The 14,579-nt window shown below is 44.6% G+C and overlaps 1 protein-coding gene across 1 annotated transcript in view; it reads right to left on the bottom strand.

Annotated features, from left to right (window-relative positions):
• Positions 1 to 3,159: 3,159 nt before the first annotated feature.
• The window catches only part of NECTIN1 (nectin cell adhesion molecule 1), a 484,094-nt gene continuing 472,674 nt past the window's right edge, over positions 3,160 to 14,579 (bottom strand). The window contains exon 9 of the mRNA XM_078682171.1: positions 3,160 to 4,056. Within this exon, the coding sequence (XP_078538297.1) occupies positions 3,835 to 4,056 (222 nt within the window). The 3' untranslated portion in view covers positions 3,160 to 3,834. The remainder of the gene's footprint in view (positions 4,057 to 14,579) is intronic.

Genomic DNA, 14,579 nt, shown 5'->3' with positions numbered 1-14,579 from the left:
TCTCTTATCCTCCTTGCTTTTTCTGTCCAACTGATGCACTCTTCTTTGCTTCTCACTAGTGCACTATTTCCTTGTTCTTTTCTTCCTACTTCTCTTCCTGTATGGAGCTCGCACCACTTGTGGCAATGGGGAACATATTGCAATCTCTCCTACTGCAGGAGGATTAGGTTCACGCTCCTTCAGCGTTTGGCTTCTATAATTCAAGATCCTTTAGCCTTTGGCTTGAGACATTGCCAATCATACCTTGGATCAGCCGATAAGAGTATTTCGGTATCACTGTTTTTCTATTGGCATTTTGGGTGTATCCATCCACTGCCATTAGGATGCATGAGTGACTCTTTAACAAATAAACCGGATACCGTGTTGATGAAAATATGTGAAAAATGGATCCTGCAGAAAAACAAGTTTGCTTAACCATTTGTACCCTCCATTCTTCAAGTGCTTTTATCAGTGCTCACTCCCCAGTGCAAGCAGGCCGCTTGCCAACAGATATAACTATGGCGCTGTCTTGAAATAGAATGCAGCATACTCCGTTATGGTTTGCTATGCCATGACGGTCCCCATGTTTCTAATCAAATTATAAGCAGTCCAGTAGCACTGGGAGTGACCACTGACAAAAGCACCTGTTAGATAAATGCTACAGAAAATAAATCAACCCTTTTTCTGTAGCATCAGTTTTTCCAGAAATGTTTGCCTGCGCTTGCTCACCAGTACACAAACAATCACTGGAAATGCTAATTGGTTTTACATTTGTGCAGCTTGCAAACCTCTAATCGGCACGCATTAAAATAGATTGGCTTTGCCAAGGCTTGTTATTCTTCCAATACCACTTTATTCCTCTCTTATTTTTGCCTCCTGCTTATTTCCTTGCTTCCATGCTATTGCTTTGTTTGTTCTTCCTTTCTTTTATATGTCTTTACTTTTCTTTTATATGTCTTTACTACCTTCTTGCCCAACTCTCTCCTTGTCTCTCCTTTCCATATAGAGCCCTTTTCTCTCGTATTATGTTATTTATCTGTCCCTGTCACCAGTGTGGGCACGTCGCATTTTTTCTCTTACTATCAGCTGTCGTTTTCTCCCTCTTTTTGTCCCTTAGCTCTCAGGCAGGAGATGCCTCCTGCCCTCTTCCCCTCAATTGACCCTTAACAGACCCAGGCATTAAAACAATGCCTCGGAGAGAGCTGCCCCCTCCCCTGGCAGTGCCACAGAATCAATGCCCGGACCAGCTATGACGCAACCGAAAAAGAAATACTACAGCTCCTGGCTGGGGAGATTGATTTTTCATTTCAAGATGGGGCCCGATCCATATTTCCCTCTCGGATGGGGAGGGCGGTGGCGAAATGTTCTTTATTTTCCACTCGGATGCTGGGGGATTTTTTTTAAATAATCATGTTATAGATGTAGTCGACTGTGCAGAATTCCTAATAAGGGCGAATTATGTGATTGCTGTCCTCGCCAGCAGCTGCTGCCCACGCCTCTGGAGGGGTTCCAAATTATTTTTGATTTCCGCCAACATACTTGGCTTGTGCCCTCCAAGTGAATGGCTGACTTTGGGTGGGCCCCAGCGCACCTGGGCTGAAAGCAGAGCTGCTTACCTTTGTTGTGCAGGCTTCTCTCGAGCCCCCAGCATGCAAAGCGAGGAGCGCGCGCCTCGAATGCTCACGGACGTCAGTTACCTGAGAATGGCGCGGTCCAGCCCTGCCTGCACAGTCTGCCTCTCTGGTTCTTAGGCCCTGATGAAAAGATTTATGACTGATTCGTTGGAAGCTTTCAGAGTGAATAGCTTCTGGGCACACGTAGAAAGTACATTTTCTGATCAATTACTAGAGTCTGTGATAGTCTGTTTGCAATTATGAAAAAAAAGAATACTGCATTATTGATGACTGGATGAGGAAATAGGTTCTCATTTAGAGATTGATCGGTGCGGGACATTTGGTAAAAGGGGAAAATGTCCCCTCCACCCTATTTAGATTGTATAGGGCCTACATGCGTTCTAAATATGTAATAGGGGCATCAGTCGCTTTTGGGTAGGTGTCCCACAGCCACGAAATGTACAAGTAATGGCCTAGTGATTAAGTGACAACATGAACTATGATGTCATCAGCATGGAAGAAGCTGCTCTGCATCTGAAGCAACGTGGGGTTTGTGGCACCAGCAGTGAAAAGGTGTTCTCAGTGACGTCATCATCAGTGCCACAATATGATTCATGAACTGTAAATAATGTGCAATGTGATGTCATCTCCAGAGAACTACCATTGCCTAAGATATAACCAATGGGACAGTTTGGTCTTTGTTTCTATCACGAGATAAATAATATTTTTCGAGATCTCGTTAGTTGTAGTACAGTAAGGCGGCCTGCTCTGCTACATCGTGGGAAGATAAATAATGTACTCTCTGATGTCATCAGCTCAGGGGAATGTGCTCTTTTATGTTATCTGCAGCAATCAAAGTATTCTGGTATACCTTCAGCAGTAAAATATTGTAGTCAGCCAAACAATATTCATCACCAGTGATCAAATATAATCTTTGATGTAATCAGTAGCCAAACAGTATGATTTGTGATGTCATCCACTAGGTTATGATCAGCGAAATGCCAGTTCGCTGTGTGATATGGTCACTAAATGACAATGTGTTCTGTGATGTCATCAGCGAAGAGACTTGGGAGCTCTGTTGTAAGGAACTGCATTTTGATGGAACATGTTAATTTCCAGATGACTATTTTCAATGACCATATTTTGTAAGTGTTAGAAGACTAATGATGTTATATGCTGAGTTTCGAGGAAAAATGAGGTTACGATGAACCACCTCTAACTGATACTGCCATGTCGCTCACCTGAATCCTGCTGTCTAAATGTAACAGAGTACAATCTAGCTCAAGACCAACAAAAAGGTCAAATTTCTGACTTGAAGGACATGATGAGCCAGAGTTTAGTAGTGAGGAGCAAGTACCAAGACATAGGACATCAGAAGCCAGAGACTAGACTTAAAGATAACAGAACACCAGGCAAGTGCCAGAACCTGGGGCGAGAGAAGTCGTAGCTTGGCAAGCGAGAAGCTAAAACGCTGGCCACGAACAAGAGCATTTGGAGCCTACGCTGAGAGAAGCCAGAATATGAGTCAAGTTTGTTGAGGTCAGCACCTTGCACTTAAAAAAATTCAGATCTCTTATTGGACACAGCCAGAAAACATGTCAATAATACTAGATGTGTTCAGCAGCAGAATGGAACACTCAGTCTGAGCAAGGATAGGACAGGGTGAACCAAGGGACAGATTGACAGAACCAGTATTCAGGCTTCAAAGGCTGGAGACTACTGCAGGAAATCTCAGTGCCAAGAGGAGGATCAGACACAAGTCGATCGGGATGAACCCCCACCCACGACAGAAAAAGTCAGTGCTGATCAGGAGTCGTCAAAACCAGAAGTAGGAAGAGTCATTGCTCACCTGGTTGGAGTCCGTACCCAGGATACAAAAATGTAGCGTCAGTTCAGAGAAACAAACAAACGAACAGGACAGGAAAAATCAATGTCCAGCTAAAAGGAGCTAGCAGCCAGGAAGTGGCAATACCCAATTTGAAGGCCACAACAGCCAGAAGAGGAAGGTCAATGCCTGTTGGTAGGAGTCAAAACTCAGGTCAGAATTGCAGCGTCCACTTGGGAGTATCCAGCACTCAGGGCAGGAAAGTTCAGTGCCGGGCAGGAGGAGCAAACACCCAAGATAGGAAAAAGTCAACGCCCGGATCGGAGGATCCAATGCCAAGAATAGGAAAAGTCTATGCTGGTTGGGAGGAGCCATGAAGAGTGCTCTGGCCCTGCCCCCTTTCCGCTGGCGGTGAACTCACACATACTGCTCTTTGGGACACACGTAGGGTGCTCGGGAGCCGGGAGGGGGGTAGCAGTAGGGGGCATCCGCAGCCCGACGGGGGTACTGATGCTGAGACGGGTATGACGAGGGAGGGTAGTCAGGATGCAGCTGTGCCAAATAGTCCTCGTCGTGGGCACACCGGTGGCTCAGGTATTCATCCGGTCCCAGGTTCTCGTGGTCACGGTTTCTAAAGATCTGTGGAAAGAGGAAAAGAGAATGAAAGAAGTCCTGTCTCCTGAGCATCGGGTACTGTGTGCAGGGAATCAGATACTTGTGCACTTAGATCCCTTGCACTGTGCTCAGTGCTCAGTGCTGAATGGAAGCGTGTTCTCTTCTAAGCATCAATCACAGTGTAAAGGAATGGAAGATAAGTGCACATAGAATGGTAGTTGTGTACTCAGTGCTGCACAAAGTAAATTAAAGAGTCAGTGCGTGCCAGAACGGCATCTAGGGCCAGATGTGCGCAGCTTTTTTGAGCTCGCAAATGGCCTGATTTGCAGAATCGGCCCGTTTGCAACCGCAAAAAAAACTTTTTTGAATGTACAAACCCTATTGTGCAATTCGGTAACCTATTACCGAGTCAAAAAATGGGATGACTATTCGGTATTAGGAGGGGGCATGTTAAGGGCGTCCCTTACTAACAGCAACTCGCAGCGGTTTGTGTGAATGTTTTACAACCGAAATGTGATTGCAAAACATTCTCTGGTAGCTAATCGCAAGCACGATGGTATGTATTTCTGGCCCCTAGTCCACTCTTCAGATACAAGTATACTTTGGGTGCTTCAGTTTACTGGGTGCAACACACAGAGAATAATGTCAAGTGTGTGTGCCATGCTCCACATTTAATATATATCTTTGTGCCCCATGTACAGCTGCACAGGGAGGACAACACAAAAGTAAACTCGTGCTGGAGAAAGACATTTAGACAACAGTGCAGTTAGTGTTGGACAGAGGCAATAACAGAAAGCAACAATTATAATAAACAGACAATAACAGCTTTGCTTTTAGGGCTAGACAGAAAGGAGTTCTGGAGAGTGTTGGTCTAGAGAGAGACGGCGTCACACGCAATTTTTATGTAAAATTCATCCTTGTGTCCATTTTGGATGCAAGGCACACGACGGCATTTAAAAATATTTTGTTCAGGACAAAAACCCACCGCGGGAGGAGGGAACAACGCAGACAACCCGAACGTGAGCAGATATTGTTTCCTTGTGTCTATTTTGATGCGAGGGCCGGACCAGCATTAAGCAATTTGCTTAATTTCACAAAATTTTGGGGCATTTCACAAAATTCACAGACATTTTAAGAGTTTCACCTGGGTTTAATGTGACGCAGTTCTGGGGAGAGATGGTTCTTGTGGTAGGTGGGTGTTGCGATAGGGCTTTGTGAGATGTTGATTTGATGAGAGGTGGCTTTGGCCAAAGGCTGAGAAGTAGCTTCAGCAAGAGACGGTTATGCTGAAAGGTTGTTCTGGCAATGGGTGACTGATGAGAGGTTTCTTTCGTAAAAGGCGGTGCTGATAGAGGTGGCTCTGTGATTGGTTGATTTGGTCAGAGGTAGCATTGGTGAGAGGTGGGTCTGAAGAGAGGTTTTGCTCCTGAAGGGTGTCTATTGAGGTGTGGTTCGGTCTGTGGGAAGTGGTCCTTTGAGTGGCAGCTTTGGTAACAAATGGTTTTGGAGATGTAGTTCTGGTAATGGGTGGTTTTGTTATGAGATGGCTTTGTGAGTGGTAATTTGGTGACAAGATAATCTGGTGAGCGGCACCTCTAGTGAGAAGTGGTTCGGTAAGAGATAGATTGCTGAGAGGTGGCTTAGGTAAAAGGCGGCTCAGCGAGAGGTGAGTGGTCACTCCATATGAGGTGCTCTATGCGAGGAAGCTTTAGTGAAAGGGGATCAGTCTGAAGTGGTTCTGGTGATTAAATGTTCTGCTGAGAGGCGGCTGTGTGAGTGGGTGCTCTGGTGAGAATTGGCGGTGGTCAGCAGTGTTTATGGATGGTGAAAGTTATCTTGGGTGAGAAGTGACTTTTCAAAGAGATTACTCTGGTAAGAGATGGTTCTGGTAATGGTTGGATCTGTGAGGCGCTGTATGGTACTACTGTTTATATGGTGAGAGGTGGCTCAAGTGAAAAGTGGCTGCTTGTTGTGATAGAATTTCTTGAATAATGCTCTGCCGTGGTTGGTGGAATAGGGGAGTCAACCGAAATGAGTCATGGGTGTCTATAGCCATGTTTTCCACTCTATATGGACATTGAAGAGGAGTAATTTCATAAGAAGTGTATTAGAGAGTCCCATAGTTCAGATGTCTGAACTTAAAATGACCAACCAAAATCTTTGCCACTTTATAAGAGGGCTACTGTAAGGTTGAAGGCCTAGGTGAAACATAGGGAGCCTCTTGGTAAATATCATGAATCCGGAAAAGCAGATGAAGGACTCTGTCTATTAAAGAAAAAGACCTGGAGTCTGACTTACAGGTTAGAGGTAACGGAAAATCCTTCTATTTGTGAAGGTAGGGCTAAATCTTGGAATTTCTCCATTATAAGGATGGTATGGTAGGCAGAATGCACGTGTTGCCTTCAGAATTTCCTCCACCCAGCTATAAATCAGGGAGTTTGCTATTTCAGACACAGGCACCCAGCGAAAGGCCTGCAATACTGACAAGACTAAGTGCACATTCTTTATCCATCGAAAATTCTAGCCACCAAATTTTGTATAAGCCAAAGTTGTTTGTTGCTTAAAATGGGTGGTCTGTACTCATATTCTGTTGATGCAAAATGTGACACACCATAGTATAGCAACAAGTGATGGATGGAATGCTTGAATTAATCTCAGCCAATGGTAATCGCTTGGGCCGCATTCAAATCCATTGTTATTTTGCACACCATGCCACCTCAGTTTGGACCCAGCCATATACAAATCAGTCTTGTCCCTGCCCCAATGGGAAGAGTACAGCCTGGTATAGCTTGCTTCCAGTGGCATAGTGTGCATGGGACCCATGTCTGGGCATACCCATCCCACTTAGAGTGACACACTGTAGTATACAAAAAAGTAATGGATGGAAGGCTTAAATCAATCTTAGCCACTGATAATCACTAGGGTCGCATCCCAATCCATTGTCATTATGAACACCATGCCCAATAGGAAACAAAAGGTACACTAGATTGTGCTGCGTGTTCCTTAACAGAGCTGAAAGACGTAGCATTTATGTGTCATGATCATCGATGACCCCCATATCTCAGTTCTTGAGCCCTGTACTCACATCCAAGCAAGAGCACAGTGACAGGAACCTGAGGTCTGAGCTTCCTAACAGCAAGTCTTAAAGATGTTATATGTGATGCTCTCTTTGTTGAACTATAGGCATCATCAGGCAAGAAGTCCAGTGTGTGCATCCCTGCCCACCTCAGCACACCATTTGCAGTCTAAGTCATTGGGCTGGGCCCAGAGTAACCTGAACAGAGCTTCCTCCTCTGATCCCACCTTGCACAGCCCTTAAAGTTTGAGAAAGGGGAAACACGGCAGCCATCTTCTTTTGGTGCCCACTAGCTTCTGTGACCTCTTAGCAGTCCAGAGAACAAGTCCAGCACAATATTGGTAAGATCAGGTGGAATTTTGATGTGCAATTCTCATTTTAATCAATCAATTGCTCGTGCACACCTGATAAGTGCTTCATTAAAAAAAATACATATAGTAAGGTTACAAAAAGACCAAAAACACGTTAATAATTAAGAACTTAGCTTAAGCTTCTTGAGGCTATTTACTGTTTTGTTTCTCTTAAATTGTGTACCTCACACAAGGTTAGCACTAGTGTTTGGGATGTTTAGAAAAGTATTTTAAAATGTGTAATAGCATTTCAAATTGGTTAAATTGGGCTTCACCTGCAGTGTTGAATAGGAGGTGAAAAGTATGTGTTGGGCCATTCTGTAACCAGGGAGATTCTAACTGGAGCACCGGGTCCCTGGCCCGACCGCACATAAGTTGCAGTCTAAGTGATTGGGCTGGGGTAAGAGGCACCTGAACAGGCTTTATTCCTCCCCTCTCACCTTGCACAGACCTTAAGTTTAACGTGACCAGATCTACAAAGCTAGGGTTTCTATTGGCTGTAGGGCCTGAGCTCCTATTGGTTCCCACTGTTATGGTTTCTATTGGCTGAAGGTCTTAAGCTCCTGTTGTTTTCCAGGGCTAAGGTTTCTATTGGCTACAGGGTTTAAGGCTTGACTTCCACTATTGACTTCCACATCTAGGATTTCTATTGGATATGGTGTTTAGGTCTTAGACTCCCATGGGTTTATTGGGCTACGGTTTCTATTGGCTGTAGGGTATAGGGCTTGGTCACCTATTTGTTGCCACAGCTAGGGTTTCTATTGACTGTAGGGTTTAAAACTTGGGCTCCTATTGGTTTCAAGTGCAAGGGGTTCTGTTGGTTGGATGTTAGGGTTTGGGCTTTCATTGGTTACGAGGGCTAGAGTTTCTTTTGGCTGTAGGACTTGGGCTCCCTTTTATTCCTATAAATAAGGGTTCTAATGGAATTAGAGCTAGGGTTTTCATAGGTTCCTATAGCTAGGGTTCGTATTGGCCCAGTTCATCTGATCACTAGGGTTATCTAAACAGAGTGCTTACAGCATCCAGCCACGACGACAGGAAATCGGTGCCAGGTTAAGAATATTGCCTGGCTGGTCCTGGAATGGACCTAGGACCAAAAATTCTGTATCTCCGCCTTAACAGCTCCAGCTAAGCATTCACCTTGTATGCAATCTCTAATTACTACTACGCCATACAAACTATCGACCTTAAATACACACCCTTCATATCCATTCACAAGGTGAATATAACTATTGAAGGCCATATCACCCATATAGTTTCGTCAACAACACCACGTGACTTACCAAAACAACACAAACAAATGACAAATGCAATGTCACTTGTCAAGAGAAAACTAAATATAATGGAAAGGCACAAAAGCATGATCACAAGGTTCTCTCCAGCAAACTTTCCTACACCTCCACCTCAACCTGCAACCAGACTGCCCTCCAACCCACCGACACAAATATCTGCTATGTCTCTGTTCCTCCTCCCATATTAGACCACCAAGCATCCCTCTCAAAGCATCATAAAATCAAGAGGAAAGAAACACAACTACTAAAAGGGCTTACTTTTCAAATGAGCAAAAATAATTTCAATATTTTGATCTACTCTCAGAAACCAGACTTCATTTTCATTACAGATGCATGGTTTGCGAAGACTTTGCATCCACATACCACAAAGACATGCCACTTGAATTTTACATTACAAACAAGGATTGTATTGGCAAAATAGAGAGATCACAGAAATCACCCCAACAAATGACCCAGTCACCATACAATGAGACAAAAGCAATCTTCCACCAGTACACACTTTTAGTACCCTCTCAGAAAAAGGTTTCCTCAAAATTAGCATAAAAAGTAAATGCTCAGTATGACCAGCATTACCTTTAGACCCAGCCCTTCCAAAAATCTTTAAAGATCTCCATCTCACAACCTATTCAGGGGAAAAAGTTAGAAGCTTACTTAACAATATCCTGGAACTAGGTCCATTCCCAACCAAGCTAAAAACCACCTACATTAGGCCACTTGTTAAAACAATTTGACCAATCCAACCCAGAAAACTACAGGCCTATACCAAATGACCGAATTTTAGGCAAAATATTTTTAAAAAACAGTGTTTATTCAACTTTTGCAAAAGAAAATGACTTGATGCCAGACCAGAAGTCTGGCTTCAGATCAGGCAGAGGAAAAGAGTCGGCCATCATATTCATTTGGCAAGGCCAAAAACGCACATTGGACAAGAGTGGAGTGGTTCCACTTTTGCTTCTGGAGTTTTTAAGCTGCATTTGACACTGTTCACAAAATACATGCTACCACAAGGAATTCATAATCTCAGAACATGTCAATGTCACAAAAAACACTTTTGACACAATAAAACCATTGTGTCACATATTTCCATATCTGCATACCAACAAAAGATTCAATGCTATCCTCACACTCATAATCGTCAAGCTTGACAATACCAACACTCAATACTTGGGCGCACCCAGATTCATCATACGCAAAATACAACTAATACAAAATGCTGCTGTTAGGTTCCTTCTTTGCCTTCACCCATGAGAAAACATGACTCCGGTGCTGCACTTACTCCACTGACAACCTTTAGTTAAAAGGGCAATGTTCATTGCACTCTGCATTGTCCAGAGAGAATCAAAAAGGAAAAGTACCACTTTACCTGCAAGTTCAATTCAAGCAATACAAACAAAACAGTACAATCTTCTCCAGGCCTGTACCAAAGATCATCATGTCACCTTACCATAAGAAGCCCATAAGAAGCACTGCTTTCTGTGTACATGCCACAAAGCTCTGGAACTCACTATCAGCCAAGATTTGCAGCGTTCAGGGGCATTTACACTTCAGAAGACACTTGAAAACCTTCCAGTTTCCAAGACAACTATATTATGGCACTACCCGAGAAAATAACCTGGAAAGATAATCACCAATCTTCAAGTAAAATCCTCTTACACTCACACAATACATATCTGCTACAGGTTGGGTCCATCAACCTGTACTATACCAGTCCATAAACTAGCCATCAACAATTGGACAGGCACCGAATAACTGTTGAGATTTGTTCCATACTGCTGATCAATCTGAGGACTCTTATGTAGGTAACCACTGCTGTCAGCCTCCAATGCAAAACAATTTTGAACCAGAAAGTTTGCGCTATGCACCCACAAACATTTAGGATGTCTTGGCCAAAAGCTTACACTAACACAAACTGAAAACTTAAACTCTAATACTATAAGTCTAACTTTAACATCAAAACCCAACCCAAATTGTAATTCCTAACAATAACATCGGGCCCGATTTACAAAGGTAAAGTGAGACAAAAGTCTAACTTTACGACTTTTTGTATTCACAAAGGGCATTTACTACTCATAAGTGCCCTTTGTAAATATCAAAAAGTGACTTTACCACTTTAGGTATTCACAAAGGGTATTTACAAGTAGTAAATGCTCTCTGTGAATACCGAAAGTCGTAAAGTAAGACTTTCGTCTCACTTTACCTTTATCAATCGGGCCCATCAACCCTAACCATAATCATTGGTGGCATAGCAAGATCTTTGGCCGCCCGTGGCAGTCCTTGCTTTTACCACCCCGCAACGGCCACAGGTAAGGGGGGTGATGCCTGCTTTGCGGCAGGTAAGAGCAGGGGTGGAATCACGCCCCTTTGCTACGCAACTGACAATCTTTTTACCATAACCTTAAAATGAAACTTAATCCCTACCCTTAATTCATGTATCCTCAAACTTCTAGTTTTGACCTGCAGCCTAACACTAGCTCTGCCACTAATCTAGTCCAGGCCACTAATCACAACCCTAACTGTAACCTTAATCCACACAGTCCTCCCTGACCATACACTTCAAACCTCCTGGTAACCTCTAACCCTCAACCTTTCTCTTAAACTTTTCCCTTACCACAATTTTAGCTCTCAACCTTAACCTAAAATTAACCCTGAATATAACCCTCAGTTTCTTACTACTCTGATCCTACTGATTGTCATGCACCTGACCTTGATTTTAACTCATAAGCCTACACTTTCCCCCTTTTATGTTTTATATATTCTGCTTTGTTAACCGCAATGTACATTTCCTCAATTCATTTTTTAATATCCTAAACATAAAACGTGTTGCCAGAATTCTTCTCTATGATGGCTTCGCTCTGCTGGTACTTCTCTGTAATAGTTTCTCGGTAATGACAGTCCTGCGTTTGTCAGTGATAAAATGCAACTCCCCTATTCTCGCTGCACTGCCTCTGTTCCTGCTGGTGAATTGCAGCTCTCATTCACTGGTAAACTGCAGCCCTCCTCTTTCCAGTGTGCATTTTGGCGCTCTCTCTTCTGGCACTGGGTGAAACTCGGCTTTCTTCTCCTCTCCATTCTGCAGCTCTTCCTCTTGGTAGTACCAAGCTCTGACCACAAAGTGCAGCTCTCCTGGGTATTATCTATTGGGTGTGGGGTCTGGGCTTCTATTGGTTCCCACAGCTAGGGTTTCTGTTGGCTGAAGGTCATAAGCCTGTGTTGTTTTCCAGGGCTAAGATTTCTATTGACTACAGGGCTTGAGGTTTGGGCTCCTATTGGCTCCCACAGCTAGGATTTCTATTGGATATGGGGCTTATGTCTCAGACTTCCATGGGTTCATCTCTCCTCACTAGCACGTGGCGGCCCTCGTTCTTCCCTGGGACATCTGACGCGCCACACACTGACTCATTCAGGGGCCTGGACTTCATAAAGAATATTCTGGAGCTGCTCAGTTTTGCTCTGTGCCCATGGGCATTTATAATGATGAGTACATTGAAGCACCATGGAGACGCCCACACAAAATCGTAGTAAATACGCCTCAGGGCTCTTTCCTTTTTACACTCCAGTTGTCAGCCTCTCTGCTGCACCTGCGTCTCCTAATACAATCAATGCAGATCTCTTCACATATCACAGCTCTCCTCGCCAGCGGTACACCACTGCCCTCTCCCCCTCAATTTCAGGTCTTCCCGTCTGTACACATAGCTCTCCTCACACATGGCAGCTCTAGCACACTGAAACTCTCCTCATCCCCAGTAACTTGCAGCTCTTTTCTCTGTCCACTCCAGGTTCTTTCTCATGCACACTCCAGCTCTCCTCCTCGCTCTGCTGCCGCAGTCGGTTTCCCTAGTTCCCAGCAGCTCTTGAGCAGCAGGCTTGTTCTGCTCCATTTTAGCTGCAAATAACAAGCCGCGGCAAGGGCAAAGCTGCCCCGTGGGCTCCATGCCAGCTGCAGCTCAGCTCTTGGGTACAAGACAACAGTGTTCTTGTGCCCTTTTCCCTGCTGCCCCAGTTCCTTTTATTTTCATGCACTCCCTCTATATGCTTTCCTTCCCGCCTCCATCTCCACCCTCCCTTTGGCAGCCCATTCCTTCTCTATCTTTACCTCTCAGTCCGTCTCCTTCTCTCTCCCTCCCTGTCAAGCCTGTTTCACCTCCTCTTTTTCTCACCTCTCACTCAAGGCTACCCAGATCCTGATCCCCGACCAGTGGCCTTCCCCAAAAACACAATGACGCACTGCCTTCAACGATGGCAGCCATTTTAGATGCCTAACTCTAAGACTGCACAGTCCCAAAATCATCAGTCATTTTCTGCAGAGGCTGTTGGCATATATGTCCCAGCATTCTGATGTGATCATAAAAGACACTGGCCGACGGCCTGCCAGTCCGACATGGAGGTGATGACTATGGGTTCCGTCACCATGGCAAAGGACCCTTCAGCCTCGAGACCCCCACCTGTCTGACAGGGAGCCACTGCTGGGGTGCCTCTTCTCACAGCACTGCAGGTTTGCTGTGCAAATCTCATATTTAAAGAACATGCTAGACAAACGTTTGTGTTTAGGGAAATTAAAGAAACTCCATATGCTGCAGTTTGTTTTCTCTAAAAAATAACAAATTGCTGACACGGTGGGAGTTTTCTTCCTTCGTGTCCTGGCCAGGGGTGGCGTAATGAAAGTTTAAGGGGCCACCCTGCAATGTACAAGGAGGGACCCCTGCTCTGGATTTTATCCGGAGTGCTCAGACCTGAGGGGGGGGGGGGCCTGCGCCACGGGGATGCGGGGCACTGTGTTACTCCCCTGCTGGCCATTCCACGTTTACCCTCCCCGTGTCCGTCATCCTTTGCTTGGAAGACCCGGGCAGGGAAAATCAGTGACCGTCACCCTGCCTTTTTAGGGTGGTACGCACATTCCTATGACCTAGTGATCCTCTGGCAGACAGGCTGTCATGTGAGTGGTTACTTCAATGGAGCCATTTCAGGGTCCATCAAAGGTAGCTCATTGATTCTCTCATCTCTAAATCGGTCAGGGGGAACTGAGGGTTTAGCAGGACCAGATGCGTTAGGTAAGTCATCCTGCTCTACCACTCCCTAATTGAGGCCCTTAGTACCTTTGGTTGTGAATCCAGGAATGGCTGAAAGTCACTGCCACAACATGGGAACATTGTATGTAGGATGTTCCTAATGAGAATTAAGTAATAGTTTCTCCAGGGAATGATCCAATGAATCAGATCCAGGTGAGTTCACATTATCAGTCCTCATCACTGACCCCTGGAAAACATAATCATTGTCAGAAATTGGATATTACTGATATAAGGGATCCCTAATTCCTATGAATAACAACACTGGAACAGAAACAGAGCTTCTTCTCTGATGGAGAAAGAGCCTCCTAAATCATGGAACACTGGATCCATTTTCTAACCCAGTTGTCTTACCTCTTGAGAACACACAAAATCTCTTGGTAGACTTCGATTATTTCATATCTGTTCAAATGCAGATTAATTTACACTCAAAGAAAATAGGAATCGAGTTCCACCTCTGAACACAAGGTAAAACCAATAGAGTGGCCTGGGTGGCATGGGCCTAGTAGAAGGAGAGGACCCCCCCCCCCCGCCCACTCCCCCCTTCGGCTGCTGTTTGAATGATAAAATACAGCAATGATCAGGACTCAATGGGCCCCTCAGTCTTCTGGGCTCTGCTGCAATCCACCCGCTGCACCAATGGAAGCTACGTCCCTGGATAATGCCAGTTAGGGTGTAATATGCTGCTACATGTATACAGATCTATGTATGTTCCTAGATAAGAAACAACATAACACAGTGAAGCTGGTAAAGAAGTTAGGAACAG

Source organism: Lissotriton helveticus, chromosome 3_1, assembly GCF_964261635.1.
Source record: "Lissotriton helveticus chromosome 3_1, aLisHel1.1, whole genome shotgun sequence".
Lineage (NCBI taxonomy): Eukaryota > Metazoa > Chordata > Amphibia > Caudata > Salamandridae > Lissotriton > Lissotriton helveticus.
The sequence above is the reverse complement of the archived record's forward strand: the minus strand, read 5'-3'. Positions and strand labels throughout refer to the sequence as shown.